Below are 25,345 nucleotides of genomic sequence, written 5' to 3'. Positions count from 1 at the left end.
ACCTGTGCATATACAATTCACCTTTCTTGGAGAAAAATTACAGTGTTAAGTGATAAAGCTTTTAATTAATTTTTAATTAATTCTCTTGAAGCCTACTCCTCTTGTTATCAGATTTTCCCTCTAAGAATATGCTCAAAGCCAAAAAAAATCTAGAAACTCAGTAATACTCTACAATGTCAAGAACCAAGCTGAGGATCACTTTTGACAGAGGTTTGAGCCTCCTGCTTTCTAAGCAGCCAAAGTCACAGTGACTGTGAAGGCAACAGGGCAAAACCAGTGCTCTGTGTCTGGAGAGGCAATGTACTGATCTCCAAAGGAGCGAGAGAACATGACCACACCACTCTCAAACAATCCTTCATGGCTAATGCTCAGGATAATACACACAATTTCTAAAGGAAATTTACTGCTGCTTTTCTCTTTCCAACATAGAGAAGATAAAGTGCAAAATTGCTTCACTTTAAGAAAGTGGCTGAAGAATACATTTTTAAAGGAGGGGGAGGGGCAGACGGAAATTGAAGAGGAAAAAGGGAAAAGAGGAGGGGGAAAGGATTGTTTAAAAATAAAAATGATAGAAGATTCTCACCACTTGATTTCCTTTATATTAGTCTGAAATGAAGTTATGATTTTTTTTCTTTATTGATCAAGACAGAACCAATCACTGAGCTTGTGCATGAGATGTGCACCTCAGAAGGTTTTGCATGCACTGAAGGCAACTTGCAGGTAACAGCTCAAAACGAAGGCGGCAGGACACCAGTATAAATTCTTTCTATTATTGAATCAAGTTTCTAAAGCCACCTGAAAGCTTTTTGAAAGCACAGGTTGCTCTGAAGGAAAACTCAGCATGCAGGAAATTACCTGTCAAAGTTCTCATGCCAAATCCCAGCCTTTTGTTTATGCCAGAGATGCAATTTCACAGGATTGGACTGGATAAAATTTCCAACCTCATTGGAAAGTTAGCTAAAAGAATCCTTTGGGAAATGTGTTTTAGTTAATTCAGTCTGGTTTTCTCCTATCTGCTTACTGTTGATCACATATCATCACTTAGCACACATCTAAGCATTACCTAATTAATATATTCCCTTACAGTTCAACAATTTCAGAAATGTGCATTAAAAATTCTTCCATGAAAGCTTACTAGATGTTCTGTATTATCCAATCATGCTACAGCTATGTTTATTTTCATACTACAAATTTAAGTATCTTGTTAAAATTACTTATTTAGTGCTATAATATGCTGACACTTCAACAAGATCTAACACTCAGAGGAAAATGTCATACCTGGATTATTGTTTACATTGTTTTTGGGTGGTCTGGGCGTTGGTTTGGGAAGGGTAGTTTCATTCAATGCTTTGCTAGCAGCAGCATGTTGGGCCTTTTTAATACTGCTTCCTTCAGCTTCCCATGTCTGTTCTCCAAGAGTCAGCTGCACTGTGAACATCTTCAAAGACAAAGAACAGGTAAACACTGGCAAGATTATCACTGTGGATTAGAACAATCTGTATAAAAGCTTGCAGGGCTGAAGAGAAACCGCGCTCTCTTTTCATTGTATTCAACTCCCAGATAAAGCATCTGATTCTTCCAGAGATCAGTGAGACCTTATCAGTGAGCAACATTTGGCCTTTCAAATCACAAAGTAAAATAGTGTAATGGTAGTGTCAATTATCAAAGAACAGAATAATATTTAAACCAAGTAAGAATAACTTCAAACTGATCCTCTGCTCTTGGAAGACTATGTACAGGTCAGCTATGAACACATTTCTTCATATATTTGAGTATGTTTAGTCACTTTACTTATAGAAAACAAAAACTAAACATGCTACTGAGAAAAAAAAAATCAATTTTGTAATGATTATGAATGAATATAAATCACTACACACTTCTCAAGGCAGCAGAGAATTTGGCCCAGATAGTTTACAGAGCGAATTAATTTCGCACATACCCAGATTCCTAAAAATAATGCCTTTTCTTAGGGCAGAGTCACAACTCAAGCATGTTCAAAAAGATAAACTAAGAAGATAAAAAATCCTTATCTTTTTTAATGAAACGGCAGTTCTCAATGTAAGATCTCATGAGGACAGGAACTGTAAACATCCAGAGTACAGAAATGGACTAACTGATAAAAACCATGTATTTCAAATTCTGTGAGAGAGGGCTATTTCAAGTACCCATGCTGTGCAAATTGTGCTAATAAAACTCAATGCATGTTTAAGGTTTCAGATAGAGTCTATCTTCTGCATGATACATAAATGTTCTGTTTAAATTTGAGCATCTGAGAACAAGGGGATAAAAGCTAGAAACTCAATATATTTGCCACATAATCCCTAGATAAAAGGCAGGACTTAATAGTCAGATACACACAGCAAACTAAGATTCACCTACCTCAGAAAACGGACTAGCTTACTTGAGTCAAAGAAAAAAAAATCTACATATTAGTATGAGAAGTATTTAAAGTAAAATTTTAATTTTGACAGCTCTCTTTATACTTATTTAAACTTGCTAGATTCAGGACCAGGTTTTTAGAGATTAATATGGTGGGCAGCCTTTAAATCTGCATTTACATATACATTTTTTTAGCATGTACTTGCAAACAAGCATTTGAACACAAGTATGTATGTGTCTCCCAACTCAGCCCTCTGCACATGCACACACTGTATTCAAACTGAATGCTATAAATACATACTGGTGTCTTAATTACAGCCTTGAGTTTTGGCCTACTGTAATTTTCAGAAGCACAATGCAAGTCCCTGTATCACAGCTCCTACTGCCATGTTGTTTTTGCCACAGCAGTCACAACAATTTCCTCATGGAAGAAAGAGAAAAATAGTCTCTTAATTTTACACTCTGTCAAACCCTACCCCCATCTGAAAGCTAAGATGGGTATTAGAACTAAATACCCATAATTATATAAATTACCTACAAACATACATCCTTAGTACTGAAAAAGTTGAAATTTGAGCTCTGGATCTGAAGTTTATATATTTTATATTTTGCAAGAAAGTATCAGTACAATATTTTTATAGGAGGAGGAAAATTCCAAATTTAAATGAAAATATTATTAATAATGCTACTTATCTACCTATAACTCTTAGTGCTTGGAGTAATAAATAGGAACTCCAGATAATAAAGGACTTGCTCAGTTAATTTCTGCCAGTCAGAGCACCTTCTCACTTAATGCATCTGCCAAAAAAACTCCTGCAAAAACCCACACATATAAGTAGTTTTACTCCTTTATTAAAGGAATGACACCTCCTAAATCCAAACTCTGGAGCAAACAATGGAACACTGAAGTCCTGGAATACCAGAGCTAACAGTTCTGCTATTGACTGAGAGACATTTCTCACCTGAGGAAATTTCTATTCCTTAGACCCAACATAATTTACCTGATGTCCAGAGAGCAGAAAGGCAAAGGCCACCACACTTGTGCGTGTTTCCACTCTGCTGTGCTTGTAAGGTCAGTCTCTAAGCTCTGACAACTCTTTAGTCCTCACTTCTTCTGTGTAAAACCTTCTTTCCTCCTTCCCAGTTTTTGAAGTGCTACATCCCTTACACCCCTTTCTCTCTTTTCTGTACCACCATCCACTGTCTTTTGCCACTGTTCCTTTTAAATTTGTGTCCTGAAATGACGCTGATATGGAAGGACAGAAGACATGATCAATCTGACTTACGTACTCCAAAACATCATTTATGCTAACAAAGACTTTCTGATTTTTCTTATGATGAAGAATCCACCTGGAGGGCAGACTCCTAGAAACCCTAACTGCACTGTTAGGAAGAGCCACTTCTCTCCCAGCTGCACTATTTCTAGTTTTCCATTTCACCCCAATCGTCTAAACTTATTTTCCAGAGACAACTAAAAAAAAGAGTATAAAATTTTACTAGCATTTGTGGTCACAACACAGACAGATATCTTGTAGAGCATATCTGAAAATTGTGAAAACCACCAGTGATCAGGGAGAGAGTACATGTAGGAGCAAAGCAATATGAGAAGCTCCTTGAATGGCAAAGAGCAACAGCAGCACTACATCCCTTCAGGTCATGCTTCTCAGGACAGAATTAGGCCTGTTTCACATATTCTGTCAAGTATATCATATCACTAGCAAGACATGATATTAAATTGCTGAGAGTCATAATAAATTCTACCTCTTTCTTCACTTTTCATAGGTCAAAACCCGCATAATCTTATTAATATCACCTTTGTTCTTCATTCATTTATCTTTTTTTAATCTCACTACACAGATCAAAATTAGACTTAATATCCTCTGAGTCTATAGAACACATAACTATATTTTTTTACCACTATGAGCACAACTAAAAGAACAAGGAAAATTGAAAACTGAAAAACTACGAAATTAATTGAAAATTTGGATTTCAGAAGTGCAGGTAAAGCAAACTTAAGTAATTTCACTGATATCAATTCCTTTAAAAACAATAGCAAATATATCATAGAAACAATAAAGTTGGAAAAGACCTCTAAGATTAGTAAGTCCAAACTTTGACCAAACACCACCACACCACAAAAACCATAGTGCTAAGTATCATGTCCAGTCATTTCTTGAAAACTTCCAGGGATGGTTATTCCATCACCTCCCTGGGCAGTCCATTCCAACACTTAACCACCCTCTCAGTCAAAAAAATTTTTCATTATGTCCAAACTGAACCACCCCTGGCACAGTTTGAGGTTATGTCCTCTTATCCCGTTGCCAATTGCTTGGGAGAAGGGCGCCCCCTTCCATATGTGAACAATTTCTTATCCTACTAAAATTTTAAGCATAATATCAATGTCATATAACTCAAATCTCCTTACTGCTGAGAAACATAAACAGTCAAAACTACACCGCAATCAAAGTAATTATTTTTTCACAGAAATGGAAAAAAATGTAACACAATAAACACAATAGTGAGAAGTTACAGAAAGCCCAACAAATTTAATATGCTGCAACCTAAAACCAACCAGCCAGTGTACCCTGTGGTGCCAAATGCCTCCAGGAAGAGGAAGAGCTCTGCAATTTCCATTTGCAACGAAGGATGCTAAAAGCAGCCCTACACCTGCTGACATCATTTCCACCACTGTAACACGTTCAGCATCGCCAGCCAGAGCTGAAGATCAGTGATTTGCATCAGTTCTGCGCTAGCTGACAACATAGTGTACAACACAGGAACAAGGGGCAAGGGCAGAGACAGACCATGAGGAGCTGAAACTGCTACTAATCTACACCCTGGCCCCGCTGCCTTGTGTGATCTGGCCACTCCAGAAATACTATGTACAAAGCAGCTACTAATTATGCCAGTGTCTCACTCAGACTTTTCTAGGATTTTTTTTGCTCCCCCAGTTTGCTCCTAAGTAGGGAGGAAATTCAAAATTATATCCAAAAATTACCATGAGGATATTCCTCTGTACTCCCCATCATCTGAAAGCATCCTAATTTTTACTTATTAAGTTGAACATCCATCCATGAAGTGGCCAGAATTAGCTGTAAGATCACTAGGAGATTCCATGCTATAATCACATTAGGAGTTTAGTATAACCCTACATTGTAAAGTTGCACAGTAATAAGGTTTGTGCCCTAGAATGCAAGACCTCAAGGATAGACTATCAACTTCATGGACAAAATATTGCATCAATAAGCACTTTAAAAAATACCATAAATTTGTCATCACCTGCATTACCATGAAACAAATGCAGAGGTAGTTATCAGAGGCACTCTGACTGCAGAGAAAGATTCATGCAACCTAAAAAGCAAATGCCCCAGAAAGATTAAGGAAGGGTGGTGATACCCTGAAAAGACCTTCATGAGGTATATATAAAGACCAGCAAATGTAAATCCAAAGATGAGAGACAAAGTAAAGTACAAAATGATCTACAGGGCTTCTGTAACCAAAACACAGGCATATTTTCTGAAAGTGTGGTATAAAAAGAGCAGCAAAATAAAGAACAGGAAGAAAGCCCTTACACTAGAAATGTAGCTGGGTTTGACAAGCACATTTGTCCAAACCATGATATTATCTGTTCAGCATGTAAGGTATGGCTCATCACCTGGAACTGTGACCTTACCTTGGCATGAGCAGGCCCTCTTTCATTCAGAAGCTTATACTGGGGTTGAATTCTATTGAAACGGGCTAACTCATTTACCAGACACATTGGAGTTTTCTCTTTGGGGTTTGCCATGTTATCTTGGAGAGGAGCTGTAAATAAAGAGTCTGTAAAGTTTTTGTGGAGAAATGTTCTCTTCACAACTTCACAAAGCTTTGCAAAAGCAGCATGCTTAAAAAAGGAAATACTTTGGCTAAAACACAACTTTTGCATATATGCTAAATACAAAGTTGAAATACCATTTATATACAAATCACATGAGACTATGTAGCTCCCAACAACAATTTTGATTACATGCAATTAAAAAAGCCCCAAAACAATTTCTTTCCAAAATGTCTTTATGAAAGATGATAGTGCAGGAGAGCATATGCATATTCTGTATTTTCTGTACCACCAAAGTTTACTGTCAGAGGTATGCTGGTTCCTGGAGTTGACTACTCTTTCAGAACGGTTTTTCCACTCTTTGAAGAAGAAGTGGGTAGCATAAGAGTTATGAGACAAATACAGTAGATGAAACCCTGAGGTCCCCACTTGTTTCTGCCAGCTTCTTCCCAGAGTTTTAGACTTTTATCACAATACCGAAGTCACTCTCAGAACACTCCCATAGAACACCTCCCCCTTTAAGGATTTAGTTCTGCTTTCTTTAGACTATTTCACTTTCTGTGGGGTTTTTGCAATTTATTTGCATTTATCCCTAACACACACACGTTGTCATTTCTTGCTTAAATTGTTAGGACAACACTTCTGCATTTTACAACCAGTTCAGCATAGAAACTACAGTGTTTTTAGGCCACAAAAGAAACACCAAATACTGCCAAGCACTCAGAAGACATTCTGTTCTAGGGAAGAGAAATAAACTTGGAGACCTTCCTGCCCCACTAAAACTTCTCTATAAAAGATACACTGAGAATTTGACAAAATAGACATGTTCTTTCCTGAACTTTTACATCATTGATCAAAACTTCACTCCAAATCTGAGCTCAATAAAGAAACTAAACTTTATAAACAGTTTATTTAGCCAAAACATTTTTCTACATGGGTTTTCTCCTTTATTTTAATCATCTTTAAGACTTAATTATTATTTTTTTTAAATTAACAAGTCATAAAAAAGATTAATTTGAACACCAAAGAAAATATATCTGGACCAACTTACCTGGTGAGTTGACCAAAGACGCGGGATCCACAAGGCTGGCAGTAGGACTGCTACAGCTGGCAGCCGATTCTGAAATGGATCCATTAATTGAGGATGGCAGGCTCAGTGTATTTGTAGCTGTAACTGGCAGGGGTAGCACCACAGGGGCCATGGTGGGTCCAGACAGGGTTGCTGTAGTCTGCATTTTAACTTGTGCCATTGCCTGTCACTGTAATAAATACATTATTATCAGCAGAGCACTCTGCATTTTGAATGTGCAATGACTACAATGCAATTAGCAACACTCCTTTTTTGCTCCTGGATCCGGGTCACAAAACTGTCCACAAGTCATGCCTCTGCAAACATTACTTCCAAATGGATGCACAGAGAAACAGAGCTCAGAGCCAAAGAACATCCCTGGAGAAAAACCTGCACACCTCGGCTCCAGGTTCTGCTTTTCAATGCTGGGGTCACCCTGCCTGAAATATATCAGAAAGAACTACTATTCTAGAATTAAATTCTAAACAATTATTCTGCAGATGAGATAAGAACTTGCCAATATCTTCAAGAGAGGATGACTTTGCAACCAACTGCCATAGCAAACTTGCAAACTTTTGCCATTGTTTCTCCAGTAAAGTGCACCTTAAGTACCAAATAAGGCCACAAGAGAAAATCCTTTTTTTTTTTTTTTTTTCCTGGGTACCAGACTAGAAAAGATGGGGGGGGGCAGGAGGAATGGAATACAAACAAGAAAGTAAAACAAAAAACCACCACGAATGATGCAAATTCTTTAAAAAATCACTGCTAATTCAGTCAACAGGTGGAGTACTTCAATCCTTGCACAAATTACTGGCAGAGGTAGCAGGATTTCCTGAACAAGCCTTGAACCCAATGGCTAAAACATTTACCTGGAATATGCCAGGGACTAATTATCTCTTTTCATCTGCCCAAATTAGTTTCTTTATTGCCAGTACCTGTTCTCAGGCTAGGTCTACATGCATAAACAAACCATGGTCAGGGCACTACTCCATATTACTCACTGAGACTATGCTCCTTGGCAAAATTTGGGCTACTGGCTGAGAACTCCTGCTGCTGCAAAAACTATGCAAGAGCAGTTTAGGTGCCTGCAGGCATCCCAGGTAATCCACTCAATTAAGAGAGAAACCAGTCATTGTCAGTCACCTGATATATTTTACTCAGCAGCATGGACACAGACTGTATTATCTGGGGTTCATACATATGAGCTGATCTGTGCAGAGCAGATAGAGAGACAAAACCTGTGAGAGCCAACAAGTGGCCTGGGCAACTGGGACTTCTCCAAGCACAGCTCTGGTCCTGCTGGCTAAGGCAGAGCATGGGTTCCTGCTCTCATCCATCACAGGCTTACCACTAAACTCTTTGCTTATTCTGCTGAGGTAATTCAAAAAAACACAAACCCATTCAACACCTGAGAAACCTTCTAAAGGAGGGCTTATTGAAATGAATTACCTATATAAAAAATTTTGATCACCATCACTATTTTTGCCCCCCCTCCCCAATCCATTAAAAACATCCAAGTATCTTTACTCAGAGGAACAGTATTGTTGGATTAAGATCCCAAATCACTCATTACACCTTGGAGTACAAGTACTTTAACACAGTTGCACTAGTGTAATGAAAATAATAAATCCTATTACTGTGACTCTGTGCTTTGGAGAAGAGGTTCACACTGGAATGCCATTTTTATTATTGAGAAAAGACACATAACTGATTTACGTCTCTAGATAGGCAAAAGTAGAAAAAAATTAAAAACTGAGATGCAATCACCTGCCCTTTTCATAAGTATCTTCAATAAGATACTAATAGTGACAGATTTAAAATATACATAAGCAGTTAGCTGAGATGTGTTCAAATATCTCATGTTCAAAAAAATATGTACTAAATTCATACTGTAAAAATCCTACTATCACTTCACAGCAAAGGCCATACAATACAGCAGTACTGTTAGAAAGGCCTAACTTAAAGGCTGAGAAGGTGTAAAATTATAGAAGTCTTTGGTGTACAAATGTCTGCTTCTGACTTTAAATACACTAGTATAAACAGGAATTAACTGAAAAATATTCTTAATTGTAAGCCAATGATGTCAATGATGTTATGATGACTTAATTAAAGTCAATGATGGCAGAATCAGTCTATATATCTTAAACATATTTAAAATGAAAACAACATAACATGATATCATCACAATAATTGAAGTTTAAGAAACTCACAGTATTTACAGCATTTTATCCCACAAATATCAGTATGAGAAAGCCATCACTCATATGGTACTGCATGAAATACTACAGAACACCTGGTCTTGAGCCCTGCCAGTTGTGAATTACCACTTCAGCTTCCAGTATTTTAAAAGTTTATTCTTCAGGAAAGCAGAACTTACTAAGAAACAAATAAAATATTATGTTCTATAGTACTGATGTTCTAAAGGGAGGAATTGTGGGAGGGATCCTTTTCTAGTAAGGATAAAACAAGAAAAATCAGTTTAATCAGTATTGAGGAACTGCAAAGATGAACAAGATAACATTTAGGGAAAAAAATACACTAAAAGTAAAGTACATAGAAAATTCAATTCTGAAATCAGAACTTATCATAACATATTGGGTGCTGGGTTGGTTTTTTTCAACACTGCAGAACTCCTACAAGAAACTATTTTGCAAATTAATCTGTATAAGCAAAGATGCCAAGGCAGTAATATAATCATAGAGACTAACTCTTAAGCAGATGAGATATGGAGATAATAAATTTGTAATCAGTTCTAAAAATCCACTAGTAGAGAGAGACAACAGAAAGAATACAGTTGATATAGTGATGGCATGTCATTCTCACACTACCAGGCAGCCAATCTTCAATGTCATGACAAAAGATGTCAAAAACTCTATGTTCCACCTTTTCTTTACATTTTTTACATATATACACCAGTACTGTACTGTTTTATAAACAGTGAAGCAAAAATATTTTGAGGCCTCCCAGCCACAAGCACAAACATAATAAAATACATGGCTACATAAAATGTAGGACTTGGGGGAGAGAGAGATTTCACTAAGCTGGTCAGAGATGAAATGCAGTTATATAATCAAAATATTTTTATATATTCTATGCAGATATTTTTGAAAAAGCTGACATATACAAAAGTGATGGTTCATTTAGGATACTAAGATTACAATTAGAAAAGTCTCCACACCCCATTTCAGGTGGCTACCCAATTCATATCTAGGAAATTCCTACACCCCAGAGTCTCCAAAGAGGTTTCCCTTCAAGTTCAGCAGTGGTTACAGACACTTGCAGCTCTCAGAGAAAGCTGGACTGCACAGCTGAGCCTCCCAGCTTTGTGCCTTTACCCAGCTGCCATGCCAAGACACAACAGAAATTATATTTCCCAACATTTTAATCACACACATCTATCCAGTCAAAGTCTGCAGGTCACAGTGCTGCTGGTTTTGTAATGCTACACTGCATGGCTTATGGTGTCTTATGAGATGCTGCAATGGTTTCTCCTCGTAGTCTCACCCACACAGATGCAGTAGAAATGCAATTGCAAACACATAAAGGGATGCAAATATACCAGAATTGCATTTTACTTCACTTCCCCTTTTGAGCACATACTACATAGGCAGTTGCACAGGTTTCACTAAACAGTTGGTATTGACTTTCTTATTAAACTATCTACAAGCTGTGAATTTTCCTGACAAACTAAAAATGACCAAACCAAAACAAACTCACACCAAAACAACAAAATAAAACTTTTCACACTTTAAAGTGAAAATATTGCTGTAAAATAGTCCATTCATTTTTTTAATATATCAGGAAACACAATGTTGTTGTGAGTTGACCATGTCTGTACAACTGATGACCACAAAAGCTGCTCGCTATATGGCTTACCACCTCAGCTGGACAGGGGAGGGAAAATATAATTAAACACTTGTGGGTCTAGACAAGTGCATGAAAAGATCACTCACCAATTACTGTCACATGCAGAACAAACTCAACTTGGGGAGATTGACAATAAATTCATTTAATCAAATCAGAGTAGGAAAAGAAGAAATAAAAGCTAAATCTTAAGAACACCTTCCTCCCACCCATTCTTCCTTCTCAGGCTTAACTTCACTCCTGAATTCGCCATGACTCCAGAGAGATGGTGAATGGGGGTTACAGTCGGTTACCTTCTCCAGAGAGATGGTGAATGGGGGTTACAGTCAGTTCATCACGTTATCTTGGCCATTCCATCCTGCTAGGGGCAAGACCCCTCATATTCTTCCCCTGCTCCAGCATGGGGTCCCTCCCACAGGTGACAGTCCTCCACAAATTTCTTCAGTGTGAGTCCTTCACACAAGCTGCAGTTCTTGGTGAACTGTTCCAGCATGGATCCCTTCCACAGGATGGCAACCTTCAGGAACAGAACTCCAGTAAGGGCCTCCCACAGGGTCACAAGTCATGCCAGTAAATCTGCTCCAGCATGATCTCCTCTCTCTCTCCATGGGGACACAATCCTGTGGGTCTTCCCAACGGGCTGCAGGTGGATCTCTGCTCCACCATTCATGGACTGCAGGGGCATAGGGCTGCCGTGTTTCACCATGGGCAGCACCACGGACTGCAGAGGAGAGGAGTCTCGGCTCTGACGCCTGGAGCACCTCCTCCCCATTCCTTCTGCACTGAACTTGGTGTCTGCAGAGTTGTTTTTCTGACATATTCTTATTCCTCTCCTCTCTCCTCTCCTCTCCTCTCCTCTCCTCTCCTCTCCTCTCCTCTCCTCTCTTTCTGTTGTGCAGCAACTTTTCCTGCTTCTAAATCTGTTATGCCAGAGACACTACAACACTGACAGGCTCAGCCTTGGCTGGCAGCAGATTCATCTCAGAGCCAGCTGGCACTGGCTCCATCGGACACAACTGAATCTTCTGGCAACTTCTCATGGAAGCCACCCCTGTAGCCCCCATCACCAAAACCTGGCCATGCAAACCTGCTGCAAGTATTTAGTTACATTTACAGATACAGAATACTTTTAAAAATTGTGACTATACTTGTATCATGCTAAAAGCACCATGCAGCATAAATAATTAGTTAACACTTCTTCTGATTATTATTACTTTTTGTATTTCTCTGGAATCACTTTATAACCTTAGATTTTGTGACATAAAATACAAACTGAAATGATTCAGGTGAAATGATTCTTGGACTGTGTCACAGTAATTGAATAAAAAAAAGACATAAAGTAGATAGAATACCACAAAAGGCAGAAAGCATGGATAATGGGTTTTCAAACCAAACAGACTTGTACAATGTGGGAAAAATGAAAAAGCAGTATTAGAAAGAGAAGTTGTATGTACAATCAAAGATAGAGAAACTAATGGCCTGAACAGTCAAAACAGAAGGCCGGACTTCATCTGTGCAGAAAGTGAAAATGCACATAAGCAGTAGAGTCACCACACTTCCACAATGCTCTGCAAAACAACCCAGAGTACCAAATTTAACCTGTGCATAAGTACATAATGGTGGCACATAGTACATACTAGTGAAGGACTTTACAAATGGAACAACTGAGGGCTAGCCACTGCTGAGCAAGAAAAATTACTTGACATATCTTGTATTTTATATAACCAAGAGTTCTGCTTATACTTTCTGATCACTGTCCATTTTTCACAACAGTATTACATTAATGATCCCAGATCCTTTTCTACAGAACTACTACCCAGAAAGCTCTAGGCTGTGCTCTCTTTGTGAAGCTGTTTCCTAGCTAATGAGACTTTGTTCTTGTCTTCCTTGAATTTTGTTACTAAAAAACCCAAAAAAAAAAAAAAAAGACAATCTTTTTTTTTTAAGATCACATCAAATTTTAATTCTAATTCCAAAATGTATGCAAGTCTTCTCTAAGCCTGCTTTACAGCATCTCCAATTTAATAAGTGTACTGTTTCATCCACATCATTAATGAAAACATTAAAAGGTACAGGAACAGCAATCCAAATCCAATAGACTGAAGGCAGTGTCTAAGCAGGCAGCAAGAAGCTCAAGAGTTTTTTTCAGACCAACCCCATTTTGGTTAGAAGCTTGTTAATGTGATTCTTCTGTGAAAGTCCCAAGTCACAGAACTCTAATAGTTAACAGCTTCCTAACTAAGAAGGATTTGGTTTTAGTCTTAGCTTCAAAAATTCCATTAAATGCTCTGTTCTTCTATTCTTCTGATATTAATTCATCTGTTCAGTTACACAAAAGCATACAAAAGTGTCTAAAGGTAAAACATATTTCTGGTGTGCCATTTTTCACACTTATGGCAAATATTTATACATTTGTGGACATTATTATAAAAAGTACTAAAGAAGTTCTAAGCCTTATGCAATTTCTTTTTACTGTGTTATATCTAGTAGCGTATTTTGGGGTTGACAAAAACCACACAGCTCTGGATTACCTTCAGAGCAGCCTAATTACAACTTTTGTCTTCTAATGTCAAGTAACTAGATGGCCACACAGTAGCAGTTCAGCAAGAGTATCACTTAAAGCAACAATCAGCAGATGATTATCCAGACTTATTTCCAAAATTTATCTTACTTATACATTTTAAATAATAAAAAAAAAATAAAACACTAGGCATGAAATTGCACAGGGCTTCTCTGTTTTTCAAAATATATATGTATTTTTCTGTATTACTGCTGGTCCCCCATTTGTTCTTCCCATTTGACCCTCCATCAATTTCATAGCTTTTTGCCTTATGAGGAGTGCTTTGCCAACAGCCAAACCGATCTAATGATTTGCTGCCATAGCAAGGGACAATCCCATGTCCTCTCTTCCTTGCAGCAAAAAGCCAACACTTTCTGTCCATCTCATTGAAACAGTTTACGTGGCAGGTAAGGAGAAAGATCAGAGGAGCATCTGATCTGTACAAAGAGGGCCACAAACTCCTGACCTGGAGTGGGTGCAAGGAATTAGCCCTTTCAACTCCTGCTAATCAGCTTAGCTTCGCTGTCAAGCCATACACTGAAGTTCATCTCCTTCACACTGTTCCTCACAAAGCCCGTGATCTCATCCCTGATGATTACATTTCCAGAAACCTGTGGCCTGGTTTCTTTTCTTTTACTGTGCTTTGCACTAGAGAACCTTAATTTCAATGAATGTATGAACATAGCTACCAGCTAATTAACAGCTAAGTAATACATGACAGCAAGTAAACTGATGCCTTAAAAGCATTTTACTTTGCAGAAGTATAAGATGGGTGGGGGAGAAATCAATAACTCTTTTATTTTCATTGTTTTGGTAAGATATTTTACAAGCAAAGGAAGTGACACAGACTATGAGGGAATAATACCCAAAATTTAAGGAGCTGCAAGGCTTACAAAAAAGTTCCCCTTATTGCTCAGCGTTAAACCCAGTCCCTGAAGACAAAATACCACAGTTTCTTACAATTTGTTTCCTCTGCTCTTGGACTGGAGCAGAAAAGAGCTGTAGATAAAGCCCCAGGAAGGCAAGGAAAGGCCAAGCAGCTGCAGTGAACAGCATGTCACAGCATCGAATCCTACCACACTTTCAGATATTAACACCCACGGAGGACTACCCTTTGCCAACTCTCATGTACAACCAATAAGAACCTTCCTGAGGAAATGAATGAAAGTATTTTTGAAAGAAAAAATCAAGTAGGAAACATGAACTGACTGTAATGCCCATTCCCTGTCTCCCTGTGCTGCTGGGGGAGAATGTAGAGCTGGGAAAGAGGGAGGGGTAGGAAGAAGGTATTTTTAAGGTTTTATTTCACTTCTCATTATCCTGCTCTGATCTTGTTAGTAATAAATTCAGTTAATATCTCTAATTTGAGTCTGTTTTGTCCATTATGGTATTTGGTGAGTGATCTCTCCTGGTCCTTATCTCAACTCATAAACCTTTCATTATATTTCCTCTCCCCCGTCCAGCTGTGGAGGAGAGTGAGAGAGTGGCTTTGATGGGTGCCTGATATCCAGCCAGGGTGAACCCACTAGAGTCTTTTAAAGACCCAATACACAATGCCAGCTGAGGTTTTCTGAGACACCACATTTGGATACCTGCCTACTCCATCAGCTGCTGCTTCAGGAAGCAGACATTCCGTCTGAAGATTCATGCCACATCTGACACGGCATGTGTCAGAGAAACCCTGACATGAAGAGGCAATGAAATGGCAATAATGTGTGTGTTTAAAGAAATCTATTACACCAGTCATCAGTACAGCCAGGAGACCCAGGGAGTTATTCAAGGTGATCAACAACTAGGCTTCTAATTTAGGATTAGCTAACCACACAGCTGAGTGGCAGCTGAGAAGCAGACAGCGTAACTTAGTGTCTCAAACTACACAAGATGCCAAAATACAGGCAACTGAATCCTACCCAAAGTATCCTGCCAAACTTGTCTTCAACAAGTAAGTGATCACTGATGTTACCAAAACTAACAGACACAATTACAGAAGCAAATAAGCTCCCTTGCAGAAACATGTCTTTTTGTAAGGAATGATGGAAAATGCAGGGGTTAGGGCACTGACTGTGACTGTGCACATTTGAATGAGCAAGAGTATAAAAACTTGTAACAAGAAACTTAACAGAAAGTGGAGCATACTGACAGGCAGGAATGCAACTCTTCCCTTGCTTCCCTGGCAACAGCGAGGCTGACATGAAAAAGCTGAGAAAAGAGCAACTCAGGCCACAGTGCATCTTACTGTGTACAGCAAAACTAATGACCCCAGACTGTACATGTGGCTAATTTTCTTTTCTAACAGAGAAATCAGTCAGGTCCTACGTATACTAGTCTTGCCACTCAAAGACTCAAGGAGAGACTTCATAGACAGACATCCTAACAGAGATCCTAAGTAGAGAAACTTTACTAATATTAATCTGAAAAAATGATGTGGAAAAGGATTGCTATTTTGTATTAAAATGGTAAGGGACATCAATAACATTATCAACTTGAAGATTTTAATGCCAGAAGAAAACTAAAAGAAAAAGAAAGCCAATCTGTTGCATCAGAAACTGTTTGGCATCTCAAAACATTTCAACCTGTTTATAACCCAAAGCCCAAGGGGGAAAATCAGTCTGGTTTATATAAATGTTTGCTGCATTAAGATAATCTCATCAGAAAGTCTATCTCAATTTATTGTTCCTGTCCAGAAAACAGAGAAGATGGTATAAAAGCCATGGAAATTTCCAACAGCCAGTACAAGCTAACCCAGTTCTCACAGTGCCACAAATTTTAAGCTCAGAAAAGACTTTGAACCATCCAGACAATATTGGTTCAGACAGAGCCATCAGTTTGACCCAGCCAAGATACCCTGAACTACTACAGGGAAGAAAATGTGAAACTCCTTCATGAAACAGCAAGGTGATCATCAGAGAATTCTTTGCGGGAGGCCTTCCTCATCCAAAACTCATAATGCTTTGAGGTAGATCCCAATACCTTGCTTATAGGTGGCTATAACGCCTTACAGATCAGAGGCAGGACACATACCCTTCCCAGCACTAGAGGTAATATCCTTTTTGCATTTGCTTACTGCACCAGAAAGCAAGCACTAACCCAAGGCACAAGAGCTGGCTGTCCAGTGTTGTAACTCTTCATCTCCCTCCCTTACCATGACTATAAACTGCTTATGACTTCTTGAAAACTGGAAACTTGTATCTCCCCCAGACACTCTGTGATACATAGTCATATCTGTAACAGTTTTTAAAAAATTAAGTGGTCATCATATCATCTTACTCCAGATACAGGTAACTCACATTCACCTTATGTTAAACAAAAATGAGTTAGTCAGCTTTCCTGAAGAAAAATAGCTGAATAGAAGGGAAGCCGAAGCCACTAGTTTAACAATCAATCATCAGCCTAGAAGTGGAGAAAGGGATTAAGTAAATAAAAAAACATGACTCAAACTTGACACTCTGAGGCTACAGACTTGTTTTCATCAAAGCTGTAATTGGTTCCTTATTTGTGATACTGGAGTCTAATTGGAGGTGCTTCCAAGAATCTAGTTTCTAATTTAATTAGTATTTTGAAATTTCTCTCCTATATATTTCTAAAAGCTGCACTTTTTTTTCTACTTGTGCTAACAAGTAGTAGTTACATTCCTAAAATCTCCAGTAAGCTTTGACTGATTTTAAATTACAACATACTCTTACTTTAAGAAAACATCCCTCCAACTGTTACTTTGCTCTGAAGCAGGCAAAAATTACTTCTTGACTTCAATCCCTAAGTAGAAATTTCATTTTATTAATGGAATTCAGAAAATCATCTCAGTTTTCCTTTACAGCCTGTGACAAACTACTTCCCATATAATTTGAAGTAGTACATTTGGTGAAGTAGCAGAAACATGCCTTTTTCTTTGAAATGAAGTTACAGCTCCTGCCACCAGCCCTCGTCATACTGTAGTCAGCTGGCTATAATTAACAGCTACAAGATCCTCAGAGAAGGTGGTTTCAGTGGACTAAGCAACAGGTGTTGGACTCTATTGTTGGAAGCAGATAAAATTCTGCTTTGTGTGCCTTTTTTTGCTCTCCATGAGTGTATTTAAACAAAACCACTGTATTTGACAGCTAAAGTGATGAATGCCCACACTGAAGTCTCATACAGCTTCCAAGAAGTTGGAGCTCCCAGAAACAGCTGGGGCCAAATTGCCACCTTCTGTTCCTGAAACATTCCTGGAGTTCCCCCTACTCTCAACTCTTCCATAGACAGTTTTTTTAATTGCTTGGACATAAGATAATGTGGACACACAGTTCATACAGAGACTAGCTCCCTGCTCACTGAGGGACAGGACTGGGACTCTGCTCACAGGCACAGAGTACCTGTGAGATCAGGGGTCCCACATTGATTTGACAGAGTTTCCTTCCTATTTCAAGTGCAGCTCTCCTCAGTCAACAAATTAAGGTAAAATAATTCCTGAATATTGGATTGGGCCTACCAAATCTCTGACTGAAGACAAGCACAAAATCTAAGTTTTCAACTGAAAAAAATTAAGTTTAAAAATGCTGTGTTTGGGGGCAAGGTCACAATCAATGCTAAACATTAGCTGAACATGAAAAACCTGCCACAAATTCAGCTGCAGCACAGAGGCTACACACAACTGGCAGGATAGCAAAATGTTATTTCTGGAGTTGAATCAGCAAAGATGATACTAAAGTAACAACAAACAACAGAAAGGAAGAATGCTGGTAAAAAGACATTTGTTTCAAATTGAGCACACTGTGAGGGCACAGAACCAGCATAACAAAACCAGGCTTTTTCCTCCGACTTTTGCACTAGTGTTTAGGAACATTAAGTAGGATACACCATAAAATACCAAATAAGAGACCTTCATCTGTACAGCTGATGATTCAGAATAACTCGTTTCCTCAGACCAAAGGAAGTTATAAACTTAACCACTACAAGGAAAAAATGTAAACAAACCGAATTAAAATTTGGAATTGTCTCAAGTATTTTTATGCAGATAAAGTCAGAAATAAAACAAAGGATAACACTGGCTTGAAGCGCAAGCTGATGCACTGGTAACATGAAATGATTCAAAATACTAGGAAAGAGTACCTGGAATTAAGCAAAAGCAAAAAGATTGAACTTATTTGGAATGGGAATGCTGTAACATCATAGACTCATGACCACCTAGAGGATGTATGGATGGGTGGATCATGCTCTGAGCTGCCCTTCAAAGGAGTGTCTTTCTTTCCATTTATTGTACTTTCAGGACTCCAGGGCCATTAGACTCAGCAGGGTAAAGTTAGCTTTTTTGACTCTGGAACCACCCTAAACTAGCATAAAAGAACAAACTTGCTTTTGAACTTGCAGGGAGCTAACACTTCTGTTCACTACTAAGACTCCTACTCCTTCCCTTCCAAATCAAAATCAAATTAAAAAAGAGTACTTCAAAAGGGAAACAGGACCCCATTTTCTAGGATCTCCAAAAGAACATGTGCTATTAGGCTACAAACATATGCCTAATACAGTCTAAACCTCTGCAAAAAATGGATATTCCTTGTTAACAAAGGGCTGTGCTCCTAGCCCAAGGGTCAACCAAAGTCTGTCTAGGTTGCAATGACACACAGCAGAAGCTGAGGTAGAAGCGCTGACCCCAGAGGTGTGGAGCAAATCTACAATCCAGCACAACAGCAAAGACACCACATTTAAAACAGAGCAGGCCCTGGAAACAGAACTGCCTCAGCTAACCCTGTTCACCTGCAGTGCTCTGTCCTGTCCTGTCTTGGGATATATCGGGTATATTTGTCTGACGGTACCTATGTGTCCCATGCTCCTGTCAGCTATGAGATACCTGAGCAGAGGTAAACAGTACCAATATTCACAATGACAGCAAACAAAATCACTTCTTTTTGGTGTTAATGCCAAAATTCCTAGTGAGCATAGGATTGGCTTAAAAACCTTGAAAATATTCCAGTTACTACTGTGTCCAAGAAAAGAAACAATTTCAAATCCAGAACCGGCAAGTTGATGTTTACATTTCTTTCAAAATACTTCAAACACATTTAATAACTTAAGTTTCACCAGCTACAGTAGCTTGCTCTCATGCCTACTGTAACCTATGAGTATTACAAAGTATCAAGAGGCTCGGACTGCAGTGAGATTTGAGGAGAAGCAGGGAAGGAGATAAAACTTTTCCAGGTACTTTAAGGGCACCCTGGGAAGAGAAAAGGCCTGCAAAGCTACCTCCTCTGGTGAACTGCCACTGACAGTAATTTGTGAAATGGCCAGCTTCAGAAGAAGCTTGTAATGTAACAGCTGAAGGATTTAATTAAATATTAAATTCTTCTCATGGGACTTAGCAATACTTATGGTTGCCTGGAAGTCCAGATCCAGAACACCCTCATGAATGGCAACTCTGCCAAATCCATGGAAAATTGATCCAGTCCTGGCATCTTCAGCCAATTTTCACTTGCTTAAGGCTCTAAGCAGTAAATCTGGCCAGATGAATAGAGGTGAAGAAACAATGTGGGCCACTCTCCCTTCTGAAGAGGTCAAACCCCATACCTAACCCAGTGGATTCAGCTAAGAGAGAATGTTGAGAGAGATGCCTCTGAAAAAAACAGGGAGCTTTAATTGACTCCTGATCCAGGACAAGTTTCTCATTCCTTTTCACAAAGATGAGACAGCCATAGCTGCCATCCATTTGAACACATATTTAATACAAGACTAGTAAGTGTCTTGCAATGAATTCTCAGAGGGTCAGAAAGGTTTTCAAGAAAATCCCTCTGGAATCATTCATTACAATTCCCAGGGCCTAAACAGGTACAAAAGGAATGTCTCTTGGGTATATACTCTTGAGCAAAATGCCCCCTTGAACGGACATTGCCTTCACAGATGAAACACTATTCAAAGCAGGCTGGTTTAAATACTATTATACCCAAGCCTCCAACAAAAACCAGAGAAAATATTTTCCACAGTGTTGAAAGAAAAAAGCAACATTGTATCCAGGACTGAAGAAGGACCAGCAGAAGGGGGAAAAGTAAAACAAACATATGAACTAACACTTAACATGAAATTTTAGGTTGCTTCTTGTTCTTACTTTGTCTAACAAAGCCAAAGCTGCTACAGAGTGTTAATTATTATTTTGTTTGTATCAACCAGAACAACTGGGTATGCTTCTAAGTGACCCAACATTGCCCTCTACCAGGCCTACATTCCCACCCTGGGAACAACATTATCTTGATTTCATCCTTCAAAATGTATCAGTTCCATGGATGTGTTATCTGTGTGACAGGGGAAAAGTTCTCTATCACTTGCAGACAGTTACTTATCCAGACAATTCCAGTTACTGATATCAATCTGCACATTTAGTATACTGATATTTCCTTATATTTGATTAACACTGTTTTTTTAAACTGGGGTCATTGTAAGAGAAACTGGGAACCACAAATACCTAACAGGTGCAAAAAATAAGCAGTAGCAATAAAAATTAGGTTACTCATCTCTTTTCTTGGTCCAACAGGTGACCATTTTCTTTGCAATAAACTTTTCAAGAAAATCTGGTCTCCTACACTCAAAAACATTTCCTTTAGCCTGGAGGCAAAACAGCCTCCTCAAAGCTGGCTCACAGTGAAACTGGAAGTGGAACCACCGCAATCCTTTGGAAGTTTTCAGAAGATGAGACTGTAAACATACCCTTCAACTGAGCACGTGATACTATGGTAAAAATCTTAGTAAGCTAACTTCTTCCAGAATCTAAGGATAGGAGGTTAACCCACATTTGATATAATAATTGGCTGCTGGTCATAACCAGGTTTGGGACACCAATGGGGATCTGAGCTCAAAGCCTGTGTTCTAAGCAGTCTAAAAAATGCCCGCTCCTATCATTTTAATGGTGACTAAATCAGAAATTATGGGGATACAGAAGAATAGTGGAGTCACAATATTAGTAATTAAATATGAAAAAAGTGCTATTTACTAGGAAAAATTTAAATTTCATAATTTGATTTTATTTGTTTAAATAGAAATAAATTTGTAACATTCTAGTGATGTACTGTATAGATGTATAGTTGACTAAAGCAAATGCAAAGATGGAATATGGCACAGTATGACATATTTCATTAATGGAAAACACTCCAACAACTACCAGTTTAAGAAAAAAGACCCACAAAACAAAACCAAAACCACAAAACACTTGCCCTTGAGATGAAGTATGAACAATCTTCAGCAGTTACAGACATAGATGCGACTTTAATGTTACACTACCACAGATAGCTTTTCAAAATTCATTTTAACATTAGGAGTTGTGACAAGCAACTTTTTTATTCTAAATATTTTTCCAGAGCAATGCCTGAGAAGACATCTCTCAGATTCTTGCAGAACTCTTGATCCTTTAATGCAAACACACTTTGGATAACAGCAATTGTGACTCAGTGCTGACAATGAGCAGACAACGAGCAGCCCCTCTAAATGCAGAGCCCTTGACTTTTTATATACATACATACATACATATATATATATATATATATATAATATATGTGTGTTAACTACACTACACATAGACTATATTTCCTCTCTTCACAGAGTTTGTCATGCACTCCCACCAATTCCATTCCCCCTCATTTACTATCCTTTCCTTCCTGAGCAAAACTGGCAGCCCAATTCCCTGACCTGCCCCCACAGGACCCCTGCCTTGTGCTCTTTATGCCCCTCAACCAAATGGAACCCCCTGTCTTTCTTTCTCTTCTTCTTTTCAGAGGAGAGAGAATTCAAGAACTATTGTGAAAAATACAGGCTATGTGTGACACAAAGATTATAAATACAAAACAATAAGTTCTGGTAAAAGACAGGTCTCTTTTCCTATAGATTTTGCTGTTGGTGATAGGAAATAAATGTAAGCACTGGAAGGAAAAGTGAAGCTCTGGTGGCTCATTAACAGAAGTTATGTTGTTTCAGTTATCCTGAAAAAATACAGTGTAAGGTCCTTCCCCGGCACATTAGTGATACCTGCATGAGGAAATAAGATACTTTGCACACCAATCAGAAAAAAATCTGTGCCCGTATCTGTCAAATATATGCCAAAAAAATGGCACTAAAACCCACACACTTCCTTTATAAGAGCAGCTCTCCAATGGAATAATACCACAAGAAGATGTATTTTGAGGTGAAGGACTGGACATAATTGATGGGAATTTTTCAGTGTTTTCAAAGACTAACAAATCAATAGCCACATATTTTGGGCAGGTCAAAACAAACTGTCTAGATAGAGCATGACAGGTGCACCTTTCCTAATGGCTAGAGACACAGTCTTGGAATAGGAGGATCTGCTTCACTATGGCTTGTTGCCTAACCTTCCCAAGGTCATTTGTCATGACACTTTACAAATAAAACACATAGTATTTGGTTCACTTCCCAAATTCACACCAGTGTAAACCAGAGTTAGAGTGAAGTTTACAAAGCTGTGGAGGAAAATCAAACCTCTTCCCCCAAAGAAGAGGATGATGGTGTTAAATGTTTATTTAAACTTGGTCCAGTAATTAAAACACCTCTGATCAGGCTCTTCTGCAAGAAAAATTAAAAAGTTTCTTTACAATCTACTATCTTAAATCAGAATTTAAGATGAGTCAAATTTATTATTATTTTGATGACAAGGTAGGTTGAGCTGGCAAAAAGATACATAAAGACTTTGGCCTCCAGGTTGAGCAGAACCCAAACTGAGTAACATGGCTGAAAAGTTGTCTGCAAAGAAAAGAAAATCTGAACTGTCCTTTCCCCTCAAAAACTACAAACAAGCAGGCAGCCTCAGTCCTGTTCCTTGCTAGCAGCAATAGGAATCTTCACAAAGACTGGCAGGAGCAGAAATCTCTCTCTGAGTTTTTTTAGGTCAAAGCTAAGGTTCAGCAGCTAGAAATCAGTACTGGAAATCTTATACTGCTGCTGACTTTCTAGAAAAAAAAAAAAAAGTTATTTCATTCAGAAATCTGACAGCCTGGCACTGTTTATATAAGCAGCAATGTCACAACAAAGCCTATACAGAACCTCCTTGCAGTTAGCAAATGGCTTAAATGCATTAGTATTACTTCACTGGTGTAGACTGGTAACCTGGAATTACCACACAACCTAGAATGACCTTACTCCTGTGCAGCTCGATGCCACTGGTAAGCACAAGTGAGATACACCAACGTATGCTCCCTGACAGAAGCACAGCTCAACCATCCCGTGCTATGGCAGAGCAAACAGCCTTCCTTGTGCCTTGCAACGCTGCAGTTACTCATACACATCCCTCAGTACTGTTCACGGCAGTATTGCATGCAAGGAGAGGGGCTACAACAGCAGCACTCTATTTACTCTTTTGTACAGCGTAAACTTTTTTTCAGCACCATGGTAGTTACACAGGGAGCATTCCAAACATGGCTTGAGAAGCTTACGTCTTGGTATTCACAGAAACAGCTTGCTGGTCGTAAGGCAACACCAGCCAGATACACTGCAGGGTAATTTTTTGCTTGGGTATCACTGACTTGTCAGGTGGGACCCTGAGCACTACAAGCTTTGCTGCAGGATTCACCCTCACAGATAAGCCCAGGCAGCCCACACTTCTCCATGAGGGCATGGCTGTGACTTCCAGGCCTGGCTGTAATCAAGATGTACTTTTTCCTACCAGACACCTGAACACCGGGAAAATCCCACCCAGCCCATGAGAAGCCTGGACTAGGCAACTTTACAGCAGTGTGTCTCTCGGTCCCACCTCAACGACGGCCCCCAAACCCTCGTGCTGGGCGAGGGCCGGTAAACGGCTCTGCCCATCGCTGGAAGAGACGCCGACATCCATTTTGGGAGTGGGAGAGCCCAGCGCTGATGGCAAAGTTTGGGGCCCTGTCCGAAGTTTGGGGGCAGCGCAAGATGTGCACAGAGAGGGCTGACTGGCACACACGTACAAACACACGGCGGCTGAGCTGTGAGGTCCGCGCCGCTGACCGGCCGAGCAGTGCCGGGCGCCCCTCGCCCCGCCGGCGGCGGAGCGGCCACTGTGCGCCCCCGAGACCGCGCACGGCGACAGGCCCGGGCGGGACATGGGACGAGGAGCAAGTTCGGGTCGCACAGAACTCCTTCCCGGGGATTGGGGCAGGGCAGGCCCGGCGTGGTCCCCGCCGAGCTCGGCCCCGCCGCACAGCCCGGCCTTGGCCCGGCCTTGGCACAGCGACCGCCGCGTGGGAGCGGATCCGTGTGCGGGGAGCTGCGGGGAGCAGCGGAGGGGATCCAGAGGGGGCTTCCCCGGCCCCCGGGGATGGCAGCGCTGCCCACCTGTGCCCCCGCCCGCCTCCTGCGCCCCTCGTCGGGCGGGCGGCTGGCGGCGAACGGGGCCCCGGGGTGGATGGCGGGGTCGGCGCCGCCGCCCCCCGCCGGAGCGGAGCGGGCCGGCGGCGCCGTGGCGCAGCAGCGCCCGCACGGCCCCGGGGAGGCGGGGGGCGCCGGGAGAGCCCTCGCCGGGGAGCTGCCGCGGCGGCGGGAGGAGCGGGAAGCCGGGACGGAGATTAGGACATCGCGGCTGAAGCCGCCCCCTTCCCTCCCTCCCGGTTACCTGCTTCCCGGGGACACTTTGGAGACGCCTCCAACATCGGCAAACACTAAAGAGAACTGACCCCGCCGCCGCGGCGGCCGCCGCCGGCCCCAACCACTGCGCCCCCCC

General features: G+C 40.1%; 1 protein-coding gene across 3 annotated transcripts in view; it reads right to left on the bottom strand.

Moving 5' to 3' along the window:
• STAU2 (staufen double-stranded RNA binding protein 2) overlaps positions 1-25,342 on the bottom strand; it is a 169,815-nt gene extending 144,473 nt beyond the window's left edge. For 2 of the 3 annotated variants that reach the window (XM_041464546.1, XM_041464547.1), the window contains exons 1-4: positions 25,238-25,342; positions 7,245-7,452; positions 6,053-6,183; positions 1,279-1,438 (exon numbers count right to left, since the gene is read on the bottom strand). In XM_041464546.1, coding sequence (XP_041320480.1) covers positions 1,279-1,438; positions 6,053-6,183; positions 7,245-7,443 — 490 coding nt within the window. In that variant the 5' untranslated portion in view covers positions 7,444-7,452; positions 25,238-25,342. Of the gene's footprint in view, positions 1-1,278; positions 1,439-6,052; positions 6,184-7,244; positions 7,453-25,237 lie in introns of those variants that run through there. The other variant, XM_041464548.1, reaches the window with a different exon arrangement.
• Between the last annotated feature and the right edge of the window lie 3 nt (positions 25,343-25,345).

Source organism: Pyrgilauda ruficollis, unplaced genomic scaffold (assembly GCF_017590135.1).
Source record: "Pyrgilauda ruficollis isolate IOZ18807 unplaced genomic scaffold, ASM1759013v1 scaffold18, whole genome shotgun sequence".
In the NCBI taxonomy this organism is placed as follows: domain Eukaryota; kingdom Metazoa; phylum Chordata; class Aves; order Passeriformes; family Passeridae; genus Pyrgilauda; species Pyrgilauda ruficollis.
The sequence above is the reverse complement of the archived record's forward strand: the minus strand, read 5'-3'. Positions and strand labels throughout refer to the sequence as shown.